A 24,081-nucleotide genomic window follows, 5' to 3' on the forward strand; every position below is an offset into this window, starting at 1 on the left:
ATCATAGCCAAAAGCTTATTTTACTTGAACTAACAAAATTAAATACACTGAATGTTTATTCAAATTAACATCAATTGTCAAGTTTTTAATAGACTTTATTAGGCAATTGTTAACTCTAGCTCATTGTCAATAATATTTTTAAACAAAATAGTTTTGGTTCGGTTAAATGTGTAATGTTACATACTTTCTTTTTTTTTATCTTTAAAAAATTTAATGTTTAGATTGCTCTAAAAACAAATTTACATGAAAATTACTAAATATAAATGCATCAATGAAATGATTGAATAAAATGTCACTATGTTAAGTTAAATTATTTCCAGTCCTGGTGCTGGTGTTTTTGAATGCTTAAGCATAACAACAGTTTTAGGTTGAACAGACAATTTTATAAAAAAAATGTAAAGAATGTACAGTACTATAATTTACCAGCTTAAAGATTTTTGCACCTCCTTTACAACTCTTGAAATATCAATTTTATTCACGCACTGAGATTTTCAGCATACTGAATGTGTATTTTATTTTAGTCTGACAAAATAAATTCTGCATCATATAAATAATTAATTTGGATATTAAGCAGCTCAAAATATTTATTATATTTAAAGTGTTGTCATACACTCAACTTCCTAAAATAAATAGTATATTTCCTTTTGATTTCTAGCCAACCCTTGTTGTTTTTTTTAATCTTTATGAAAGTCTATTGATTAGTGTTAAAAGATTAAAAAATAAGATATAAGGTTATAATTCTTTATTTTGGAATTCTTCAGTTTTGATCAGGCTCAGGCTAGTTTAATTTTTGCATATTTGTTAACCACTGGATTTGACCTTGTTTAACTCAGGTAGTTTTCATAAATGTCATTATGTACAATACACCATCAGGCCTTTCACCTATGTGTTTTGTGTCTAAACTCTAATAATATGATTACTTTCCTCTTCTAAATAATTACTACGTCTATAATCCACAAAAACAATTAATGTTTACAGTATTAGATAAACTAAAGTGTTTTTTAAGTAATTTAGACTGATTTCTGTTAAACTAATCTAGATCTGTTTGAGAGTTGTCAAGCTTCATGGAAGTTTATTAATACTTAATATTTTTTATATATTCGTTTTAAACTACCAACGGGCATATAGGGTAATTCACCTGTTTCACAAATAAGTTTTATTTTATTGGGTTTTAATTGACCTACAAGTTGCTTTTTAAACCCAAAATAATTATTAAGATTCAGTGGGTCAAAATTAGAGACCACATTGGGTACCTTATGGGAGGCGCAAACCAAAAGTAAATAGCTATATATCACTAAAAACTAATCTCCTAAGTTTTTTAAGATAACTACCTCAAACTTTCAAGAAAAGGTTCCATTGAGTTTAAACATTCTGTTAAATTAAATTTAAAATATTTAAATCAAGAAAATTTTATGATGAAAGAAAAACATAAAATTGATGTTTTTATTTATTCTATAAAGTTTTACTTATAAATTTATAAAAATTCTTTCCAACAGAATTTCAAAAATATTGTAAGGAACAATTTCCTGAAAGTTTGAGGTAGTTATCTCAAAAAACACAAGGAGGAGATAGAATTTTAGTAAAAAAATTAATAAACTAATAAAATTCTTTTTTTATTGCAATTCTAGTGTACACCTTCCATAAATAACCTTTTGTGTTTTGCCCACCAATATCTCAAAAATCATTTTTAATTTTCGAAATCTCGCTTTCTTGGTTAAAACTTTTTAAAATAATATCAAATTGTGAAAAAGTGATTTATCCCTCTTGTGCCCTTAATATTCTTTTACAAAATTTAGAAAAATTAGTAATCATTCTTTGAAACTTGAAGGTATTTAGATTGTTTTATATGAGTTGCTTTACTACAAGTTTTTGACAAAAGTTTGAAGAGTAATTAGTAAGCTTATAATTTTTTTTACAGGACATTAGATAATGGCCAAGTCAAAGAACCACACCAGTCACAACCAGCGTGAGTAAACTTTACTACTTTGTTTTAAATCAAATTAAAAATCTATAAATATGTATATATGAATATAAATAGTTTTTCTAAAATTAAAATATTTTTATTATTTAATTAGACATTTTTAATAAAGTAAGAGACTTGTGTAAGGTAATGGGTATTTCTTTATAATTTTTGAATTTAATATCTCATTTCTGTTTCAAATTATTTATAATACTTGAATTTCATGATTTAAATAAAAAAATAGTTTGTGAAAATATAAATGTGACCTCAAGTTATAAAATTTAATTAAAAGTTTTGTTAGTTAAAAAATGTACAACTGTTAAAGGCAAGTTGCCACTTTATAAAGAAAGTTTTTGATATAATTTTATATTTTTAATTTTTATTACTTCTGAATAGGTAACTAAGTACTATTCTGATAGATGCTTTAGTAATTACTGTTTTCATTTAGCAATTAAATAACTGAGAAACTATTAAAAAGTTATATAAAGAATATCATAAAATACAAGTTGAATATGCACTTAAATTTATCTCCATTAACTATTATATTTTTTAAATTTGATTTTCTGTTTGTTTGATTTTAATTCTCAAGGAAAAGTTTTTTAGTTTAAAATTTATCAAATTATTTTTGATTATAGATGTAAAAAAATTCTGGTAAAAAATATTTTTTTATATTTTGGTCAATAAAAAATTATTGGAATATAAAGCAGATGTAATTCTGAATTTTTAAACTTGGCACTTATATATATATATATATAAAACATTTATCTATTTTTTTCAAAATGATGTATATAATTAAGAGCTTTTACCACATTTTTTACTTCTTATAAATGTATTCTTATTGAAATGGCCATATCGAAGTGGTCATACTCTTTCAATGGGTTTCAGATCATCAAAAGTTGGCCAAAATTAAAGGTGTTAAACGGTCGCGGCTGGTAACTCACATTTGCCAATCGCATTACCAACTAACTCTACATTTATTTTAGTTTTTTAAAATGTATATAAGTTTACCACAGCATTTGCTTATATATACATGTTTTCTAAAAGTTGTCTAACAACAAGGGGTAAGACTTAAAATTAAATATCTATATTCTACATAGCATTTATTCTGGAATAATTTTCAGATAAATTTATTGTAATATAACATAATCAGTTTCACACTTGACATTACTTTTTTTTAAATATATAAATTGATCTCTGCCTTAATTATTAATGAACAGTTAGTTATAATTTATATTTACAGATCGCATGTACTACAGTAATAAATCATTTAATTTATAATAAGTAAACAGTATTTATTAATTAACAGATCGCAAGAACCACCGTAATGGTATCCCCAAGCCCAAGTCCAAGAAACATCCTTCTCTTAAGGGAGTGAGTACTATTTTTATATATGATATTTGTTAATTGTAATATAGTTAGTTATTATCAACAACCCTGTTATTTTTTGTTCTATTATGATCATAATGTTGAAGGTTTAATTATTTGTTTTAAACATTAGATGTTAAATTTTATAGTTACATTCAATCTATAAATTCTAAACTAATATATAATTAAATTGTTCAGTTACTTTTTACTTGTAAGTTTGACTTGGCATTATAGCTAAAGTAATTTAGTTGACTAATGTTTTCTATAACAATAATCTATGATTGTTTATTTACAGTATTATATTGTTTAATTTAAGAAATGTTTTCTTTAGTAGAGAATGTCTTGCCTCCTTTAAATATAAATTCTTAATTAGTTCCCTATTTTAATTTTTGTTGCAATTGTAGTTTTTATACTCCAACAGTAAACATAAATTTATTCTATTAAGAACTGCTCTTAAATTGACAAATAAATAATTTTCTGGTATGTAAAACTGTATTTTTAAATTTTAAAACTGAATTTATTATTTATTCAGTAGCAACAAAATAACATGTTTCTAAGTTTTGTGATGACAAAAATGTAAAATTTTTATAAATTAGTGTTTTGGTAGTATATCACCTATTTTGATTAATTATTTTATTCAAAGTTGCATCCTTAATGAAAATTAAATTTAGCTTGGCCTTTTAGTAACAGTTCATTAACTCTATTGACTTAAATTAAATAAATTAAGGGCATAGGGGGGTAAACACCCCTTTTTTGGTTTTTGATCTTATTTTATATAGTTTTTACTAAGCTACAAGATGCTTTTTACAGATTTGAAAAATTCTAAATAATTTTTGAGATATAGCCGGTCAAAGTCGGAGCCAACAATAGGATCCTTATGGGAGGCGCAAACTAAAACCGCAAAAATAGACTATTTTACTAAAAATTTATCTTCTCCTACATTTTTTGAGATAACTACCTCAAACTTTCAGGAAATGTTCCTTGATATATTTAGAAAATTCTATCGGAAGGAATTTTGAAAAAAATAAAAAATTAAAATTTTATATAAAAAATAAACAAAAAAAACTGTTTAACCGTTTTTTTTTTGTTTTTTTTATTATAAAATTTTCATTTTTTAATTTTTTAAAATTCTGTTCCGACAGAATTTTCTAAATACTGCCAGGAACATTTCCTAAAAATTTGAGGTAGTTATCTCAAAAAACGTAGGAGGAGATAGATTTTTAGTGATTTCTAGTTATTTGCCGTTTTAGTTTGCGCATCCCATAAGGATTCCATTGTTGCCTCCGACTTTGACCGGCTATATTTCAAAAATTCTTTTGAATTTTTAAATCTGTAAAAAGCACTTGTAGCTTAGTACAAACTATATAAAATAAGATCAAAAACCAAAAAAGGGTGTTTACCCCCCCCCCCCCCCTATGCCCTTAATAAGTATTTCTATGGTTATTCATAAACCTTATTATTACTTTTCAATTAGTTTAAAGTTTTGGTATGCTACCATTACTATTCTTAAAACTTTAGAAAGTAGTCCCTTTAGTTGTTATACTGATGTGTTTAATTAATTTTTCAAAATGTGTTAAGATATATATTTTTTTAAAATTTAAACATCTATTTAAATATTATTTGGATAGTTAAGGCTTAAGCCATTTTTTGAAACATTTATTCATATTATTTAGAAATGCTAAATGCCACTAAATTGAGAAATTTTAGTTTTAAAATTTAAAAAAGTATTTTTTTTTAACTTTTTAACTAAATATATGTTTTTTTGATGTGATAAGTATATCTTTTGCTGAAAGAAATATTTAAAATAACTTGAATTGAATAATACTGTTTTTAGATTACTTTTCAAAGTTTTAAAACGATAATCCACCAAAAATGTATATATTTTATTTTAAATAGATTATTCTTAATTAAAATATAGGATTGAAATTTTGTAAAATAAGGCGTATTTTATATATTATACATTATAAAAAGGTTTATTTCAAGATGTAAAACTTGAAGAACTCAAGTTTCATGCTTATGCACTCATCAACTTCAAGACAAGTTCAAAAAATACTGATTTGATTTTGAACTTGTTTTGAAGTTGATGAGTGCATAAGCTCAAAAACTTAAGTTCTTCAAGTTTTGCATCTTGAAATAAAGCTTTTTATTAAAAAAGCCCTTAAGGTGGTCTCTGTTTGATAAATTTAATTTATTAAGTTAATCAACCTATTTCTGTTTTAAGAAATATACTATGCTTATATATTATATCCAGATATTAAAAAAATTCACTATATCAGGGTTGCCCGAAAACTTTAAACCCTAGAAAAACTTGAAATTTGATAAATTAAAAAAGAACTGGAATTAGAACAAAAAATCACAAAAAAAACTTGGAATTTTAAACAAAATAAATAAACCTGAAATTTTAAGCAGTGTTTACATGTTAAGTAAAAAATTTTTAATTTGACACAATAAATATACACTAAAGATAAACTTTTTGTTATTATCCAAAAAAAATTGTTATAAAATTACTAAAAGTAGCTTAACAGTATCTTTTCAATGTTGTTATACTATTTACAGGGTTGCCACTTAACCTGAAAAATCTAGAATTTGAGAAATTTTGAAAAAACCTGTAATTGTAGAAAAATCACTAAAAAACCTGGAATTTTAACAATTTTCACATATTCAGTCGTAAAATTTTGATTTGACTCAAAATTTATTACATAATATTAAATATTTATGTCAACATCAAAAATTTTTCAATTAAAAACATATTACAAAAAAAAAACATAACTAGCTTTCAATATCTTTTCAATGTTTTTATACAATTTAACACAGTTTCTTACCTTTAGCTTAAAATTAAATTTATACCCAAAATGTGTATTTTTGAAAACCTGGAGAAAATTTGCCAAACTGACACTGACAGCACCCCTGCACTATTAAGCAATATCAGTAACATGTAATTCAGCCTTTAGTAATTATAATTATTCTGAAACTGTGAAGTATTTTTACACTAATATATTTAATTTTTGTTTTGCTATAGTTTGTTTATTGGAATGTTAGTTCTTTTCTTTGTAAGTACTTGTTACACTTTGTTAATCTTGTTTTCTGTTTATACCCACATTTTCTACCACTATATAAAAAATAAATTTTTGTACCACTATTTTTTTATCAATATTTAACTTTTTCTAGCCATATGTTTAAACTTCAATTGATTGTTTATGTTTAAACAAAAAACTATAATTTACTCACAAAAACGTTGTAATACAAAGTATGTATTAAAAAATTTATTCATGTTTTAAAACATGATACATAAATATAGTTTCGATCATTTGATATTTTACTAACTAAGTTTGATTTGAATAAAACACACAATACACCCAATTATTAAACCAGTTGAACTGTTGTATTTAAAATAGTACCACTAGTAAAACTTTATTTAAAATTTGTTTTTCAATCAGTTCTACATTTTGTATAGGATTGTTTTCTTTATCTAAATTAAACTTTATCTTGGTTGTATAAAATTAAGTATCTAACCCTTCATTCTTAGGTCGACCAAAAAGTTCTTGAGAAAGATTTTAAATTAAGCAATTGTTTTAACAAAGCAACTTAATAACATCTAAAATTAAACCCCTCATTTTCAGGTCGACCCCAAATTCTTGAGGAACATGAGGTTTGCCAAGAAGGGAAATAAGAAGTTCAACAAAAATGCCATGCAAGTGGAGAACTAGATCTAGTGTGGAATTTGTATAGATAATTCTATTATGTGAATAAAAAATAAAATAAAAAATATCGATGTGTCTTAGTATTTTATTTATTTTAATATTGTCACTAGATTTTGTGGGTGAATTTTTTGGTTAAAATACCATTAGTTTAGGCATTGTGTGTTTTGGTAAAGGTATTTTAAGGTTTTAAGTACGGTTTATGTAATATTGAAATTATTATATTCATTAACTTATTAGATGAGAAAATTTGAATAATTTGGAAGTTTTGAGATTTATATACTAGTTTAGGTCCTGTTATTTGTTTATCAATGTTAAATATTTTGTAGCTATATTTCACATTAATCTGGGTTTCCTTAATTTAACATAATTTGATGGCATTAAAGGTGATTTCGGATATCAGGGTCTTTGTAAGTATGGTAGGAAATGTAATAACAAGTGTTGCCACTTAACCTGAAATTCGACAATTTAGGCAAAATAACCTGGAATTTTTAATATTTTCAGTAGTGAAATTTCGATTTGACACAAAATATCTATCATATAAATATGAATTTTTTGTCATCCAAGTGTTTTTGTTAAAAAGCACATTGAAAGTAGCTTATATTTTCAATATTTTTGTACTATTTAACACAATATTCAAAATAAATTTAAAATAAAAATAAAAATTCAAATAGAAATTAACTATAAATAGACCCAACAATGCGTACTTGAGGAAGAAATTTAGAAAACCTGGAATTAATTTTTTGAAACTAGTGACAACCCTGAATATTATGATTAGTTACTAAAGGCAATATAATAGGTGCAATAGCTTTTAAAGTTTTTGCCAATGAGGTGTCCTTCTGATGAAATTGAATTAAGGAAGTCTTGGTGTAACGATAGCTGCGGTCAACGTTTTTAGGTTTAAACCACATTTTGAAAATCAAACTATAGCGGACTGAAGCATTTATTTTTATTATTAAAATTACTTCTTCATATCCTAATCACATAATATCTAGTGCAATTTTCAAGATTGACTAACTAAGAATCTGACTTGATCGCAAGCCGATCTTTTATGGACCGAATTCCGCGTGAATCGAGTAAATTTTGTACTAAATATTTCGACTGCGGGCCGTAAATTTGATCACAAATTAAGAAGTGCAAATTTACCAGCAAACAGCTTTATAGTTCTAAATAAGATGTGTGATAGATTAAATTGCCTTAAAATTGTGTAAATAAATACTCCCACTCACCACCATGTAGGTTTTACCATGTATGATTGTAAATTTATCAATAGATTAACTGATAGTTTTTTTTATCATGTTCGACTCTGCTAAATTATTTTTCATTAAACCTTGAAAAGCTATCATGCACTAAAATTAATTGTTTCAAATACATGGCATTACCTTGAACATTATTGATAAATTTCAACGAATAAAAGCCACATGAATACTTTGCTTAAATAAATAAAATAAATATACTAGTATGTAGTGTAGAGCTGGCATAGAAACATAAGCATTCTAACAACTCTTAACATTTTCAATGATGTATAAAATGTTGATGAACATAAAGTACAGTTTATAAAAACAAATATTAAACGCTACATGGGAGGAGTCATTTTAAGCATACTATTTTCAGCCTATTTAAGTTTCGTCATGTAATTTTTTAAAATAAAATTTAAACCTTATTTTTAAACTAGCTTAGACCTATGAAATTATTCCGACCTAGATTATTTTACACTTCACTGTGCTTTTAAACTGACACGGACTGCATTAGAAAATATACTGATGATACTAGAATTTGAAAAATCTGCTCAATGTTAAACTTAATTTTTGTCATAAAGAGTAAGTAGCACAATACTAAATGTCACATTTTTTTAAGAATTTAGTCTTATAAGTTTTAAATATAGTGTTTTATGGATTTTAGCAATAAATAACAACACTTTTTAAAAGCTTTGTGTATAAATATATGTTTTGGATTTTATTTAGGGTGACTAAATGTAACCTAGCACATCTCTTTGAATACTAGTAACTTAGTTTACCATAAACTTATCACTTAAATTTATTATAGCAGAGCATTTTTTTTACAATAACTCCAAACTTAAGTTTCCCATTTCACATAAACTCGCGTTACAAAAGGCTCCTCATAAAAAAAGGTGATTAGGTTAAAGTGTACAATTTTCTAACAAAAACAAGTAAAATTAATTGAAATATAGGATCGAGTAAAACAAAACACACTCATTTTTCTTTGGAAAACGTTTATCATTGCTAGAGAAAAAGTTTATGGATGATGTTATTATACCATTAAAAAAAAACTGAAGCCAGTGAAGTACTAGTACACGACTATAATTTAAAAGACTGTGCTTAACAAGTTAACGTATTTCTTAAAACCAAATAAAACATTGTTTTTCATACGTTTGGTTAGAAAGTGAGTACTATTGGATGTGTATTTCTATGCATCGAAACAACATAAGAACCTTGACTTAAAATTAAAAAAATAAATTTTGGAAATAGTATTAGTTTCAAGACTAAAGTAAAATAAAAACTCTATATATAATACAGGTTTACTTAACTAAAAGTTTATATAAGTCACTTTCATAAAATATTTACAAAAGTTGTTCTATGCTCCTTTCGTAAAATAGTTTTAGTTACTAATAAACAGTAGGGAAATTTTTAAAGTTATAAGAGAAAATTTTTTCGTAGCTACCTATCATTTTTTTACAAATTGAGGGATCCATTCGTTGAATTTATTTGAAATGTATTTAGATTGATTTAACTATGCTATCTAATCTAACTGCACTACTTGCATTAAAGTAGTTATTAGTATAATGTCAGTTCTAACCAGTATGAATTTCTAAAAAGTTGACTGATTGCTTATAGTAGCTTCAAGAGAAAAACTAGTTGTAATATATTGATTATTAAAAGACAAAAATAGTATCGCTCAAAATGTTTGGTCCTAGGACCTGGTTAACGAAAATACCATAACTCTGTATCCATAATGGTACCCATAACTCGGTTATCGAGTCGCACACCGAGTTATGGATACCGGTCTTGTCCAGGACATTTATGTACTCCAACTTTTGAGTCAAAACTTGCTTTTTAATGATCAACAATACGAACTAACTCCTTTATATACTAGTAATTCAGTTTTATAAAATCTTAAATTATAATTTCTAGAATAGTAAATAAAGAACAACCATTTTCCGTCTTATGATATTTTTAATGAACTTAAAAGTAAAAAAGTTGAAAATTAATGAAATCTTATAAAGATAAATAAGTAGATAATACATAACAACAACTGTTAAAAAGTGTTTATAAAACAAAAAATACCAAATTATAGATTTAGAACTTTTTAAAGTTTATAAGAAACCAATAGAATAAAAAAGTTAAATTATAAAGTAAAACCAAAAACTATAAAAAAAGCTTATGTTTTATGTTATCATTTAAAAACCTTTTCTGTTCTAAATGAGGCTTTATGTTTTCATGGTAGTTACTGAAAACTTTAAAGAAAACTAGCTGAGTTATCTTTTTAAAATTAGTCAGCTACTTATAATTTAAAAAATAACTTTGTTTTGTTAAAACCTATATTTATTTTTATTTAATAATATCTGCTGTACTAAGTATTCAATCTATATTACTGATATGAAACTTGTTTACTTTTTATATAAAGCAAACGTTTTTATCAAAAGTACTTTTATTGTTTTGACATAAAAATATTAAACAATTTCCCTGAGAGTATAAATTTTTGAACATTTAAAGCCGTAACCTTCTAAATGAACCTTGATACAATTATATAAGGTGAAAAATGCTTAAACTTTTGATTTTGCTAGACTTACTTGTAACACCCTAAGATTGTAGATAACACCGAATTCTGCTACAGAGTGCACAACAAAACTTTCTTTTACCAAAGTCACAAATACCAAATTTATGATTGATTATTAGTTTTGTTGTTTTCTGTATTACTGTTTGCCTGCTTTGAGAATATATTGTTTATTGAACGAAAAAAAGCGCTCAAAAATTTGGTCCAAGGACCTGGTGTACGAAAAAACCTTTCGGTTATGGATAACCATGCAAAAATTAAATCAAAATAACTAGAATAAGTAATAGCATACGTATTGCAATAATAAAACAGTTGTATCTAATTTAAGTTTTATTTTAAGTCAAAGTCATAAAATGCACTGTAATTAGCAGTTGTTGTAAATTAGCCTCTTTGGTTGACATAAATTACAAGAATAAAGCAAAACCAACAGTTTAGGATAATAAGGTATTCAGTAATTAAAGTTTAGAGCTTGTATAAATACAAAATCTTAACTTTGTTAAAGCTAGAAATTTATATTTCTAAATATTATGAACGACAGACAATTTATTCTAATTGGGCCTAAAGGAAACTTTTTGGTAAGAAAAGAAAGCATTGTGGATATCAAACTAAACGGAAATAATTTTTTGAAAAATGTTCAGACTGAATTTTTCAGTAGAGTAAAAACTTTTGTAAATCCTTATGCTTATGTCAGTAAAAAAGAAAAACCAGCTACGAATGATTTGATACTCCAAGAATTATTAAAAATTACGGAGTTTTACGAATTCAGTTCTCGAACTTACCTTTACGTTGAAGCCGGACTTAAAAGTTTAAATGGTACTGAAAATTATTTAAAAAATGAAACTTGGAAGTATTTGGGTCTAAATATTAAGTACAGCAAACTCCAGTACCTTAATTGTTTGAATAACTTAAAAGAGAATTGGATAAACGAGATCCTAGGTAAGTGTTTTTCTATAATATTAATAACTTTTTGCTAAGTCTTTATAAGTTCTGGTATAACTCACAAAACTAATATAGCTTTCAATCTAAGCTTTAATTTACAAAAAGTTGCTTAATATACATTGTTAATATAGTTTTACCACAAACTATTGCTAAAATAAAATTTAATGCACTAATTGTTTATAAAAAAGTAGGTTTTATAATGATTTATTAAAATTTTATAATTAAACACCATGTTATTTTTCCGAATAAACTATAGAAAATATCACAACGGGTTTTATCTTTGTATATCTAAACTCAAAAGTAGATTAATAGTTCTAAAACTAAAAATAAAGTTTTGTTTAAAATTTAACTAATGATAATTAGTTAACTATATTAGTATAATCAGTTATGAAGTTAAACTTGTTCATATTTCTAAATAAATCCTAAATATTATAAATAATATAAGGAATTAGAAATGTATGCAGTTTTTAAAAATTACGGTTTTTATCATAGGTAAAGAAATTTTCTATAAAACAATATCTGTACCGGAGAGTAAAAGGACAATTAGGTTGGAATTAAGTGATTTAAAGCCTCATTTAGGTAGAAATTGGGAAAAATTACTGCATTGTAGCAGTGATCATGTTATTAGTATTATTGACAGCTTCCTTAAGAAATCTATCAAAAGTAAAGTTGTCCAAATTGAAGTTTGTGTTATTGATCAATCAGAGAAAACTAATTTTAAGGAGCTTTATGAAACTAGTACTGAAAAATTAGAAACTAAAAATAATTTTTTAGACGAAAATAAGATAAACAGAAGTAGAAACAAAAAATTTCCAGCTTTTAAAGCAAAAACAAAAGTATCAAACCAAGATTTCCCGCCAGAAAAACTTGAAAATAAACGAAATTTAGGTGAGAGTACCGCTCCAAAACAAAATACAAAAAGAGAAAGTTTTTATGAACAACCTAAAGCTACTAAACATAATGTTGAAAATATATCGGAGCAAATTGAATCAAAAAATAAGCCGATTTCTGTTGAGTCAAAAAATACTGTTGATATTCAAAAGGAAAGATGTAATTCGATTAAAAAAGTAACTAAACTTGTTATGAATGGCAAGTTGGATAAAGTACAGGAGTATCTTAAGATTAGTTCTAATGTTTCTAAACATACTTTGTATGAAACAGCTGATGTTGAAAGGTTAGAAGTTACAAAAAAGCATCAGAATTTTTCAAATTTTCGAAGGAAAAGAACAACTAGAGTTTACGAATGCAATTATGAATAGTATCACAGTATTTTTTTTGTAAATGTTTTAATAACCAAGCTATTAATTTAACAAAGGTATTTTACTAAGGTAGTTAAAAATAGCATTTTGTGCCGATTATTAAAATAGATTAACATGTTTTTTACTAAATCTGCTCTTTATATCATGTAAGTAGATTTAATTATTTATGTTTTTGGCACTTTATTACAGTAACATTTTTATATATTAGTTATTTATTATCGTTTACAGTACGAAATAAAAAAAGAACACAGAATCAACTTTTTCTTGATTACTTTTTGTAAACAAGTAAGATAAAAAAAACTGAACAAAAGTAATTCAAAGAACTAAATTAGTCTCCTATAAATAAGTATTTATAAGTAATTTTTAGTATTTCACAGTTAACAAAATATAATTATGGTTAAATTTAATATTGTATGATATTGTTAAACAACTATTTTGAGGGATAGCTTTCAAACTTGCACGAGCGTAAAAAATTGCGCGAGGAGACAAAACAGCACGAAGATATTTTTACACGAAGACACTTTTGCACGAATACAATTTTGCACGAGCAGACATTTTTGAACGGAGACATTTTTGCATGGGTTATATATTTAAAAAAAGGTATTAATTTTCATTCTTAAAAAAATGTTTTTTTACTATCACTGTTACCCCTAACCCATATCCTCGGTCGGTCGCTTTTTTTTCATTTTAACTATTTAACTTTTAATTATTCTTTTTTTTAGTAATAATTTCAATCAGTTATTTTATTATTTTCATTTTCACTATCACTGTTACCCATAACCCTTACCCTCGGTCAGTAACTTTTTTTTCGTTTTGTTTTTTATCAATTTATCTTTTATTTTTTTTTTCTGTTTATTTTTAATAAATTTTTATTTTTTTTTTTTTACTCTCTTGCAAAACTGTAAGTCGTGCAAGGTTGACCCTTGGTGCAAAATTGTCTTCGTGCAATTTTGTGCCCTCGTGCAATTTTGCTAAAATTCAAACAGCTAAAATTAAGAACGCTTAAATATCTAAGCTTATAGTACTAGTAATTAAACTAAACTTATTAGGCAGTTATGTTTAATTGAATTACATTACTTTTTTCTACTAAGTCGATATGCGTTTATTTTGAAACTTATTACAAAAGTTTTAAATAGTTTTCTTTTTTTTTATTTAGCTAGTTTAAATGTTTTTTGATATTTCAAATACTTAAATTGCTTTCTCCCTGTTGTTCATTAGCTAATAATAAAACAAACAACAGAACATTACTTCATGTACAAATAAAGTTTGTTGTTAAATTGTTAGTAAAATGGAAGTGTATTTAAACAGTTTTTACTAGTCTTTACTTTTTTATAATAGAGTTTAACAAAACCTAAGTTTAATAGGAACTATTTTGACTTTTAGAGAGTTTTTTTTTATAATGGTATTTTATATTAAACTTTACTCTAAATAAGTACCAAGTACTTTAAACACTTAACACAAACCAAGCTAAGATGCATAAATTTTAGTAGCTGTTTAAATTGCGCAATAAATTAAACAATATTAAGTAAAACTAATTAGTTAAAATAAAAACTTTATCATAAATTCAGTTTGAAGTCTAAATCAACAAAAAAAAAAAAGCAATTTTATGGTATACTGCATTAATTGATTAAAAACTTCAAGCTAAGCCTACTTGTCAGCTACGAACATAAATTGTATTGACAATATGTATACAGTTAATTGCATGCTTTTTTCAATTAGTGTCATTCAACTGTGTATTACTTTTTTGTTGAATAATATGAAGTTATAATCAAATAAAGCTTGTTATTGAAAAATAGTGTAGCAAGTTGAAATGATTATTTGTTTCGAATTTAGATTTAGTCAGTGGAAATAAAAGTTAAAAATTAGATTTATTTCATCAGTAAAACATTTACTTAAGTACTATATAAATTTGTTATGTAAGCACAAAAAAACTTAAAATTTTTAAAGTTTAATTTTTTTATAGTTGACGACAAGATACGATGCTTAAAATATAAATACTTATTTTAATTATATTTACAACTAATTATTTACATTTAAATTACTTATGGAAGTAATTATTAATATTCAAATTATTAATTCTGAATGAATTTTATTTTGTATCATAATTAAAAAAAGTTTTTATCTAAAAAACATTAATTATTTAACACTGATCTTATAAAACCGAGATTTTATCAGGTTTTAAAAAACTAAGATGCTTTAAATAAGTATTTTTACAGAATAATTAAGACAATGCTGTTAGAGTTTTTACATATTGTTATGTTAGAATCTACAGACCGTATAACTTCGATATTCCTGTGTTTAAGTTAAAATATATATGAGAAGTTATTTAAAATTTACAATACTAGTAGGTACTTCAATTTAAAGCGTTTTTAGAAAAAACAGCACATTAAACAATAAACTATGAAATTTTGTATAAAAAATTTACGATTATATTTAAAACTTTCATAGATAAAGTTCATAGAAATAATATAAATTTAAATACATTGAAAACTTAAAGAAAAATTAATATAATCAAAGCTGAAAATTTTGGCATGATAAAAGTTAATTTTTTAGGTCAAATTATTTTGTTGAGTTTAGGCTGGATGCCGTTAAATTCGAGTTGCTATTATGCATATCTTTTTGACTTATTGTTTTTGCATTTAAAAAGTTTTTTATTATTATTTTCTCCATTACAGAAGTAGCTTTCACACTTTAAGTTATAGTTTAATATACATACAAAATTAAATAAACATTTTTTATCAACTTCAATTTAATCCCTTTATAAACAAGACAAGGCGTTAACAGTCTTTAACCACAAAGAGATAAAAAGGAATTCAAAAGTAAAAAAAAGTAAGGTTTAAGCACGATTACATTTTTATGTCAATTAAAATGTTAAAAGTTAACGCCTTTAATACACAGTACTAGATAAAAAGTAAATATAAACCATATGTCAAAATTATTCTGCGTTATGATTAGAATTTATACCCTTTTTATTAAATTAAATGTTACTATTTTGTGCTTATCAATGCAATTTTAAAAATTTTGGGTTATCAGTATTATAATGGTTTTATTTTTAGTAAAGTAAACCAAAAAAAAGTGCTTATTACGATAATATTTTGATTTCTACTGGTTTGTTTTTCTACTGGTTAGGTTGTTTTTTAAATTCATGAATTATTTCTTGAAGAAAAATAGTTTTTCTTTTATACAGTTATAACTTAGCAAACCACTCTTTTTAAAGAAGGTTAAAGAACTATAATTTTAAAAGTACAAAACAAAAAAATATTTTATGCAAGTTGAAAAATTAAAAAAGGGGTTTAGAGCACAGAAAATCTTATACATTTTTTTCTTTTTTTAACACAATTACGACGTAACAAGCCTGATAATTTCTATTTATTACGTCACTACCGAGAACTTATAGTTATGACGTATCACAGCTGATAAATTTACAATACTTAAGTCACACCTGATATTTTAAAAGTATTTTTTTAAATTTTTTTTTTATAAACAAGTAGAAAAAAAACAGAACAAAAGTAATTCAAATAACTAAAGCTGTATTTTAAATAACTATAAACATTTATGATTATTTAACTTTAGTAAGATAGATAACCTTTAAATCTGTTATTTTTTACTTTGTATGATTTTGTTTAGAAATTATATAAAGATTTTGTAAAAAGCTAAAATTCAGAAATTGTTGTTTTAGGATTCATAGATTTTGGCAGTAGTCAAACTAGTTCTTTTAAAACAAATACGATAAGATAAGTTTCAGCTACTTTTTGTACTTAGACTGTATTTATTTATTTTAAACTTGTGACAATGGTTTCAAGTATAGAATATTTTTATAAGTTGATGAATATGATTTTTATTAACTTTAAAATTTTACATAACCAAATTACCTTCTATCAGGTGTATATTGACAAATACAAAACAAACATCAAAACAAGTTTTCATGCCCTAAAAATACTTTCATTTTAATGTGAATAGAATGGAGTATATATAAACACTTTTTACTAGTCTTATTTCATAAACATAAAAACTTTAGCAAAAAGAAAAGCTAGTTTTATAAAATATAATGTTTGAGACTATAAATACTTAACCTAGCTCTATATATGGTGGACGACTTCATGACCGAGAGGTATTTCCGTGCAACCGAGTACTCAGACCAATTGATTTTGAGCAATTTCGTTTTTGTAAAGTAATCTTTTACTTATGCTTAAACAAGGATAATCTGTTAACTGAAAACAAAACAAGCTTAAATTCAAACCTAGCCGTTATTTAGCAGCTGTTTAAACTGCTTAATAAATTAAATTTAGTCAGTATTTATCCTTAAACAATTGTTAATGTAAATGCCCTTTAAAATACACAATTTGTCAATAAAAAACAGAAAAAATGATATACTGCATTAATTGATTACAAACTTCAAACTAAGCCATCCTGTCATCTATGGATATACTGCATAAATTGTATTGACATTATGTATACAGTTAGTTTACTTCTTTCAACTGTGGATTGTTTTTTTGCTGAATAATAAAGTTCTAAACAAACAAAGTTTGTTATTGAAAAAAAGTGTAACAAGTTGAAATAACTATTTGTTTTGAATCTGGATTTATTTAGTGCAAATAAAAACTGAAAACTTAAAGATTATTCCATCAATAGAATATTTAATTAAAAACTATACAATACTTTCATGTGGATACTGCGAAAAAGTAAAATAAAATGTTTAAAGAGTTTGAATTAATTTTAACTTTATTTACAACTAATTAATTACTTTTAAATTAAAATTAATGACTATTTTTATTTTTCATCACAGTTTAAAATTTTTTTTATAAAAAAAATATAAACCTTATTACACTGATTTAATAAAAATCAAGGTTTCATCAGGTTTAAAAAATTTTAAGTCCTCTTATTAAGCACTTTATCTTTAAAAATTATAAAAACTAATTTGTTATACTTTTAACATACTGTTATGTAAAAATTTACAGACCATATACTTTCGATATATTTTTTATATAAGTTTAAGAGTATAATTACTTTATGATATTTTACAATATTGATAGGCACTTAAGTTAAAAGTTTTTACTTATCATATCTAAAAGTAAAAATTAAACCTATTAAAAAAAAAGTAAGAAATACTGTATGAAAAGTCTTACATACAGCATTGAAACTTTTATAGATAGTCGAAGAGAAAATAGAAAACTAAAAACATTGAAACCTATAAAAAAAAAGTCAATATTATAAAAGCTGAAAACTTTCACATGACAAAAGCTTATTGTTGAGGTCAAAATAATTATATTGAGTTTTGGCTAGAAGCCGATAAAGTCAAGTTGAATTAAATTTTCATAAAATATGAATTCTACCAATATCATGCTATTATGCATACCTTTTTGGCTTACTGTTTCTAAACTTGAAAAGTTTACTTACTGTTATTTTGTTCATAACAGATTAGCCTTGATACTTAAAGTTATGATTGAATATACATACAAAATTAAGTAAATATTTTTTATCAACTCAATTTTAATCCCTTTACAAACAAGGCTAGGCGTTAATTTTCTCTAACCACAAATAGATAAAAACGAATTCAAAAGGACATAAAGATAGGTTCTAGCACGAATACATTCTTATTTTAATTAAAATATTGAAAAGTTAACGCCTTGAATACACAAAATTAGACAGAAAATAATAATATGCAAAAATTATTCAGCGGTATGATCAAAGTTTATACCCTTTATATTCGAAATTAGATTGCAAAAATTTTAAGTTTGAATTTTCATTTGTTTTGTATACAGATTTTTTAAGATCAAAAATGAGAAATATTTAACTAAAAAAAAAAATACAATAGTTGTTTTATTTGTAGTTAGTTATAGTTTAAACGATGTTCTGCTTTGATGTAACTAAATCTAAAAATAAACAACAAAAACCTATAAAGCCAGCTTTTGTCCTCATTACAAGGCAAATTGACTGCCATTAAAACTAATTTATTATTTATAAGTTGCGGTATTTTGTAAACGACGAAAATTTTCCAAATTAACTTTTTCTTGTAATCTTTTGCTACGGTTTGCTTTTGTGTGTGAGAAAATTGCCTGTAAAAACAATCTAGGAAAATTTTATTGTCGATAAAAAAAACAAGGTTATAAATATTGAGTTAGAAAAATTTTGGATGTTTATGTTTACTAGATAAATTATAAAATTTTAAAATAAAAGTAAGTGTAAATGTTCAGAAAACTTATACTTTCAAAATAATGTAATCAAAAGTTTAAATTTAGAAACATTTTGAGAAAAAGTAAAGTATTCAGATAAAAAGATTTAAAGATTATGTAAAAAAACACTTTAACAGTAATTAAACTCTTACAAATTAATTGAAAAACATAGAGTATAAGACTGTCAAAAGGTATATTTTAGGTATATTCTAAGTTTAAAAACCGAATTAATGTCTAACAAAAAAGCGGCATTTAATGTTTAGTTAAGCAGTTTTCTCAATTTAAAAGATATAAATTATTAACATTTTAAGAACAGTTTTACAGATATAAATAGCTTTAAAAACAAGTCTATATAAATTACGTAGAACATTGAATAAAAAAAATTCAAAAATTTCTCAATGCGCCAAATCGAGGAACTCTCAAAAAACAATTACGTAATCGGGAGATCAATAACGTTATGACGTAATCACGATCATTACGTCACAAACAATTAAATCACAGATCACGTGTGGAAACTGTGACGTCACATATCACGTGTGGAACTTGACGCTCATCTGCGTTTCAATAGTGACGTCATTCATGATCATTTTGAACTCGTCATACGTGATCTCCCTGCTCAACGGGGAACTATCCAGGATGATCCTCTCAGCCATGTTCTTCACCATCTCCTGATCCGTGTCCACTCCCACCATCATTCTGCAGGTGGGTAAGATAAAAATTAGGTATTTAATTAAAAAAACACAGTAAGTTAATTTTATAATATCTCAAACAATCATTCTAAAAATAAATAAATAAACGAAATCTTCTTTCGTCATTTTGTAAAGGATAAATATGTTTTTTTCAATAAAAGATAATAAAGTAGTAGTAATAGTTATTAATAAATTACTAGTAAGTAATTAGCTTTTTATAAAATATGATCTTTTATTTTCACACCAAACATTCGGAACATCAACAGCGTTCCTGGTTATAAGTAATATCAATAATAAGTACTTAATTTTTTTGTTAAACCATTTGTGAACAAACTTGTAAGACCAAAAGGGGTGAAAAATATTAAGTAATACATTTATTTTTGTTTTATACTTAGCTACACACATACTGTAATTAAATAAGATTATTTGTAACTTATGAGGTGTACTATGACCGTTTATGAACACACTAAAAATCCTGAAAAAAACTAAGTTTTTAAATAAAATTAATTTTTATTTTTAGATACTTTATTGTGATTGTTTATGATTAGAGTGATCAAGAAAGATGAAAATCCATGTTGATTGTAAAAAGGTTAAAAACATCTGTAACTAACTTTTGTAAGACTTTGATTATGTGAAAAAAATGTTTAACTTTTAAAATAACTTGCATGTTTTTAGGGGTTTGGTTGTGTTAAGTGATGGCTTTTAATTGATGTCGAAAACCATCACCCTAAATATAAACAATAAGTTTAGTTATCGCTTACAAAAATCACACTACTTGTACAAAAAAAAGGTGGTTTTTAGCTCATAACAGTTAATGCTCACATTAAGAAGCCAAGAAGCAGAATCTTATTTTATAATTTTTTTTAGCATAAATTGGAGTTTTTTTTGTTTTCAAAAAAAAAAATTACTTGCAGAAGTTAAAATACTATTTTATAGTTATACGAAATTAGTACTTCTTTATAATGTTTTATTGTTAAAAAAATGATCTATTTATACTTGTTTAAAAATAGCTTTTTAACACTAAAAATTTAAGTGAGTGAAAAACAAAACAACAAAACAAGAAGTTTATATTTGTTTTGTCTACAACAATTTTCTTTTTATTACTAAATTAAAATTGTAGTAATTCAAACTAGGAGTTTACATTCCAACTTAAGTCTGATTTTTTGTTTAAAGTTAATTTTGGACAATTTAAAAACAACAAAATGCTTGTGGATTGAATATAAAAATGTTGTAGGTGTTATTAGTAAAAAGCACCATAGTCGATTAAAATTTTAAAGTATAGGGAACATTTCATGAAATACTAAAGTATGTTTTTGTATTATGCTTTATTTTTAGTTTTGTAGTTACCTTTATTTTACTATATATTAGTTTATAATTGTTGTATTAATAATTAAGCCTTATAACAAATATATTTTTGTCATAAATTTTCACTAAAACTATTTGCGATTAAAAGTTTAGTTTGTTATAAAAAGTTTGTTCTTTGTAGTAAGTTACTTAAAATAACTTCGGTGCTTACAAAACATAGCAGTTATTTAAAAAAATTAGTATGGTTAAAAATTGTTTAGCTAAAAACATTAAAGCAACTAAAATACATCTTTTTGTATATCTATATTTACTAAAAATACTATTTTTTATAAAATATATCATGTTATACTTGTTTTTACAATATAAAAAACCTATTTTACCTGTCAAACTGTCAATCTAGAAAACAAAAATGTTATTTAAAGTTTTAATATTTACACATAACAAACTTGAGGTTGTACCATATCAAATTATCACTTCAATTATAAAGGTTAGAATTTGATAAATACTATCATTGCAAATATGTGTGAATAAAAATTGCATTTAAAGTATAGGCAACATTCGAAAAAACTTTATAAAATTAATATTCTACGGGAGTAAATCTTTCCTACAGATAACAAACTGTTTAATAAATGCACATTTTTTTACAATGTACTTTATAAAACTTAAGATAAAAAGATTTATTTTTAATTTACCCAAAAATTACTTATCTTATTTTTATATATGTTTAAAAGGCTAGTAAAATAAGTTATGAAATATATTATTTTTCTTTGTAATAAACTATTTTAGTTGCATAAGTTTTATGATAATGATTGCAACCATTAATTTTTTATAGCCAATAAAAGCTTAAAAAGTCAAACATACTTACAAAAGATTATTAATTAACATACAGTCAGTTTTTTTGAACCTAATAAAACGTAAAGTACTGTGCACTTACTTATGCTTGAATTTTTAAAATTATTAAGTTAAGGTGGTTTTTGTTTGCAAAAACTTTAAATCTAGTTTAATAAAATAAAAGTACTGCTAAGCATTACACATTGTTAAACTTGCCTAGATTTAATAAACTAGTCAGTTGGATAAATAGTGTAATAGCTTGTAGAAAGAAAAAAAAAACTTTTAATAAGTATAAAAAAAAATTAAAGAAGCGTATAAACCTGTATTATTAAAGTCATTAAAAGTGGTTCATAAACATTGTTATAAAATTTTAATAAGTTATGTAAACGAAAAAACTGTGGTTTTGTTACGATTAATTATTTTTAATTAGATTAAATGTAACTTTTCTATGCTTATTACTGCAAAACGTGAAATTTAGGGTTAACAGAGGGTTTTATTTTAAGTTAAGTAAACCAAAAGTCTTACGCCAATTACGATCAAATTTTGATTTCAATTGAATAGTTGTATTGGTAAGTTTATTAACTTGTTTAACTATTGCTTGAAGAAAACTATTTGTTCCATTACATAATAATAATTTTGCAAAACATTGTTTATACGTGATTAATATATTATACTTTTAGAACTGAAAAACAAATTCAGTCTTTTATTTAATTTACAAATTAAAAATAGGGGTTCAGAGCACATAATTTGTTTAACATTTTTTTATTTTATTTTCAACACAACTATGAAGTCACACGACAATTTATGATTATTATATATCCTTTATTATCATTTCCTGATTATTTCTAATATCATTAAAGGTTTTTATTTCAAAATCAAAAACTTATCAAACCTGACGTTTCTTTTAAGACACCTGCCTTATAATTTGAAGTATTATTACGTCGCATTATATTACGCCAAACTATTGTATATTTTAGTTATGACGTCGCACATAGTTACTATAGTCATACCATAGCATATAATAATTTCCAACGCAGTTATGATGTAACACACCTGACATTTTCACAGTTATGACGTAACAAACATGATACTATTATTATGACGTCACACTCACCTAATAATCTCAACTACGTTGTCCTTCCTGATGACTCCCTTGCCGTTGGTGTCGTACATGGAGAACAAGAACTTCAACTTCCTCTCCCTCCCGTTCATCTCGTACTTCCCCTTCCTCGCCGGTTGAAACGTCGACAGTGACGTCACAAAGCCTCGGAAGTCCAACGAGCGTTTGCCGTCGAAGAACGAGTCGGATATTCGGTCGGCGAGCGGGTTGATGCTGAGTCCTGGTATTGGTTGTAAAATAATTAATTTGTTTAAATCTCTTTACACATCCTCTAAATTGAAATCTTTAACTTATATTTTTGCTTAGCTAGTTACTTTGCAGTAATAAGAGCTTTCATAAACCGTACATAATTAAAAATGCAAATCTCTAACATAAACGAAAATAAAAAGTTTGACAAATAGTTTTTAGTTTGCATTTTAAAGTTTATAAACATATGAAGCTAAATATATTTTAGCTTAGCAGTGTACATAATTCTAATACTTAATTGTCTTACTTTAGTTATGGCAAAAATTCACAAACAACCAAAAATTTTCAACAACAATAAAAAACCTTCAACTTTCATGAGGTCTTCCCGGTTCAAGTATCCCTTTCCTCCGTTATCCAGGGATTGAAACCTGAAGTACAACTCGTTGAGCTTCCTTGAAGAAAATCCCGTCTCCTCCGTCAGGGATCTCATCTCTTCAGGCTCGATGCAACAAGACGACTTTCCTCCCATTATTAACTATTTTTTATGTTTGAAAAATTTAAAGTTTACTTGAATTAGAAATAAGTTTTTTTTTTTATTTGAAGCGATTGTAAGTTTTCTTAGATTTTATATTATTAAAAACATTTTTAAAATAAAAACTGTGTATATTTAGACGGTATTATTTCAAAGGAACACTTTAAAGTAAAAATTTGTAAGCAATAACAAAAAAAGTTTTAAATACAACTGTTTTAAAAGTTTTCCA

At 24.8% G+C, this 24,081-nt stretch overlaps 2 protein-coding genes across 2 annotated transcripts; one reads left to right on the forward strand and one right to left on the reverse strand.

Moving 5' to 3' along the window:
- Positions 1-1,908: 1,908 nt before the first annotated feature.
- On the forward strand, positions 1,909-7,085 carry LOC145845687 (large ribosomal subunit protein eL29-like). The gene is made up of 3 exons (XM_082952796.1): positions 1,909-1,966; positions 3,267-3,331; positions 6,946-7,085. The coding sequence occupies exons 1-3, from the start codon at positions 1,930-1,932 to the stop codon at positions 7,030-7,032; spliced, it is 189 nt and encodes a 62-aa protein (XP_082808922.1). The 5' UTR covers positions 1,909-1,929; the 3' UTR covers positions 7,033-7,085.
- A 12,634-nt stretch (positions 7,086-19,719) lies between these two features.
- LOC145845686 (calcineurin B homologous protein 1-like) lies at positions 19,720-23,849 on the reverse strand. The gene is made up of 3 exons (XM_082952795.1): positions 23,684-23,849; positions 23,129-23,354; positions 19,720-19,885 (listed from the first exon to the last, which is right to left on the reverse strand). Exons 1-3 carry the CDS (start codon positions 23,847-23,849, stop codon positions 19,720-19,722), a joined length of 558 nt encoding a protein of 185 aa, XP_082808921.1.
- Between the last annotated feature and the right edge of the window lie 232 nt (positions 23,850-24,081).

The sequence above is a fragment of the Thalia democratica genome, unplaced genomic scaffold (assembly GCF_965202585.1).
Source record: "Thalia democratica unplaced genomic scaffold, ktThaDemo2.hap1.1 HAP1_SCAFFOLD_131, whole genome shotgun sequence".
Classification (NCBI taxonomy): domain Eukaryota; kingdom Metazoa; phylum Chordata; class Thaliacea; order Salpida; family Salpidae; genus Thalia; species Thalia democratica.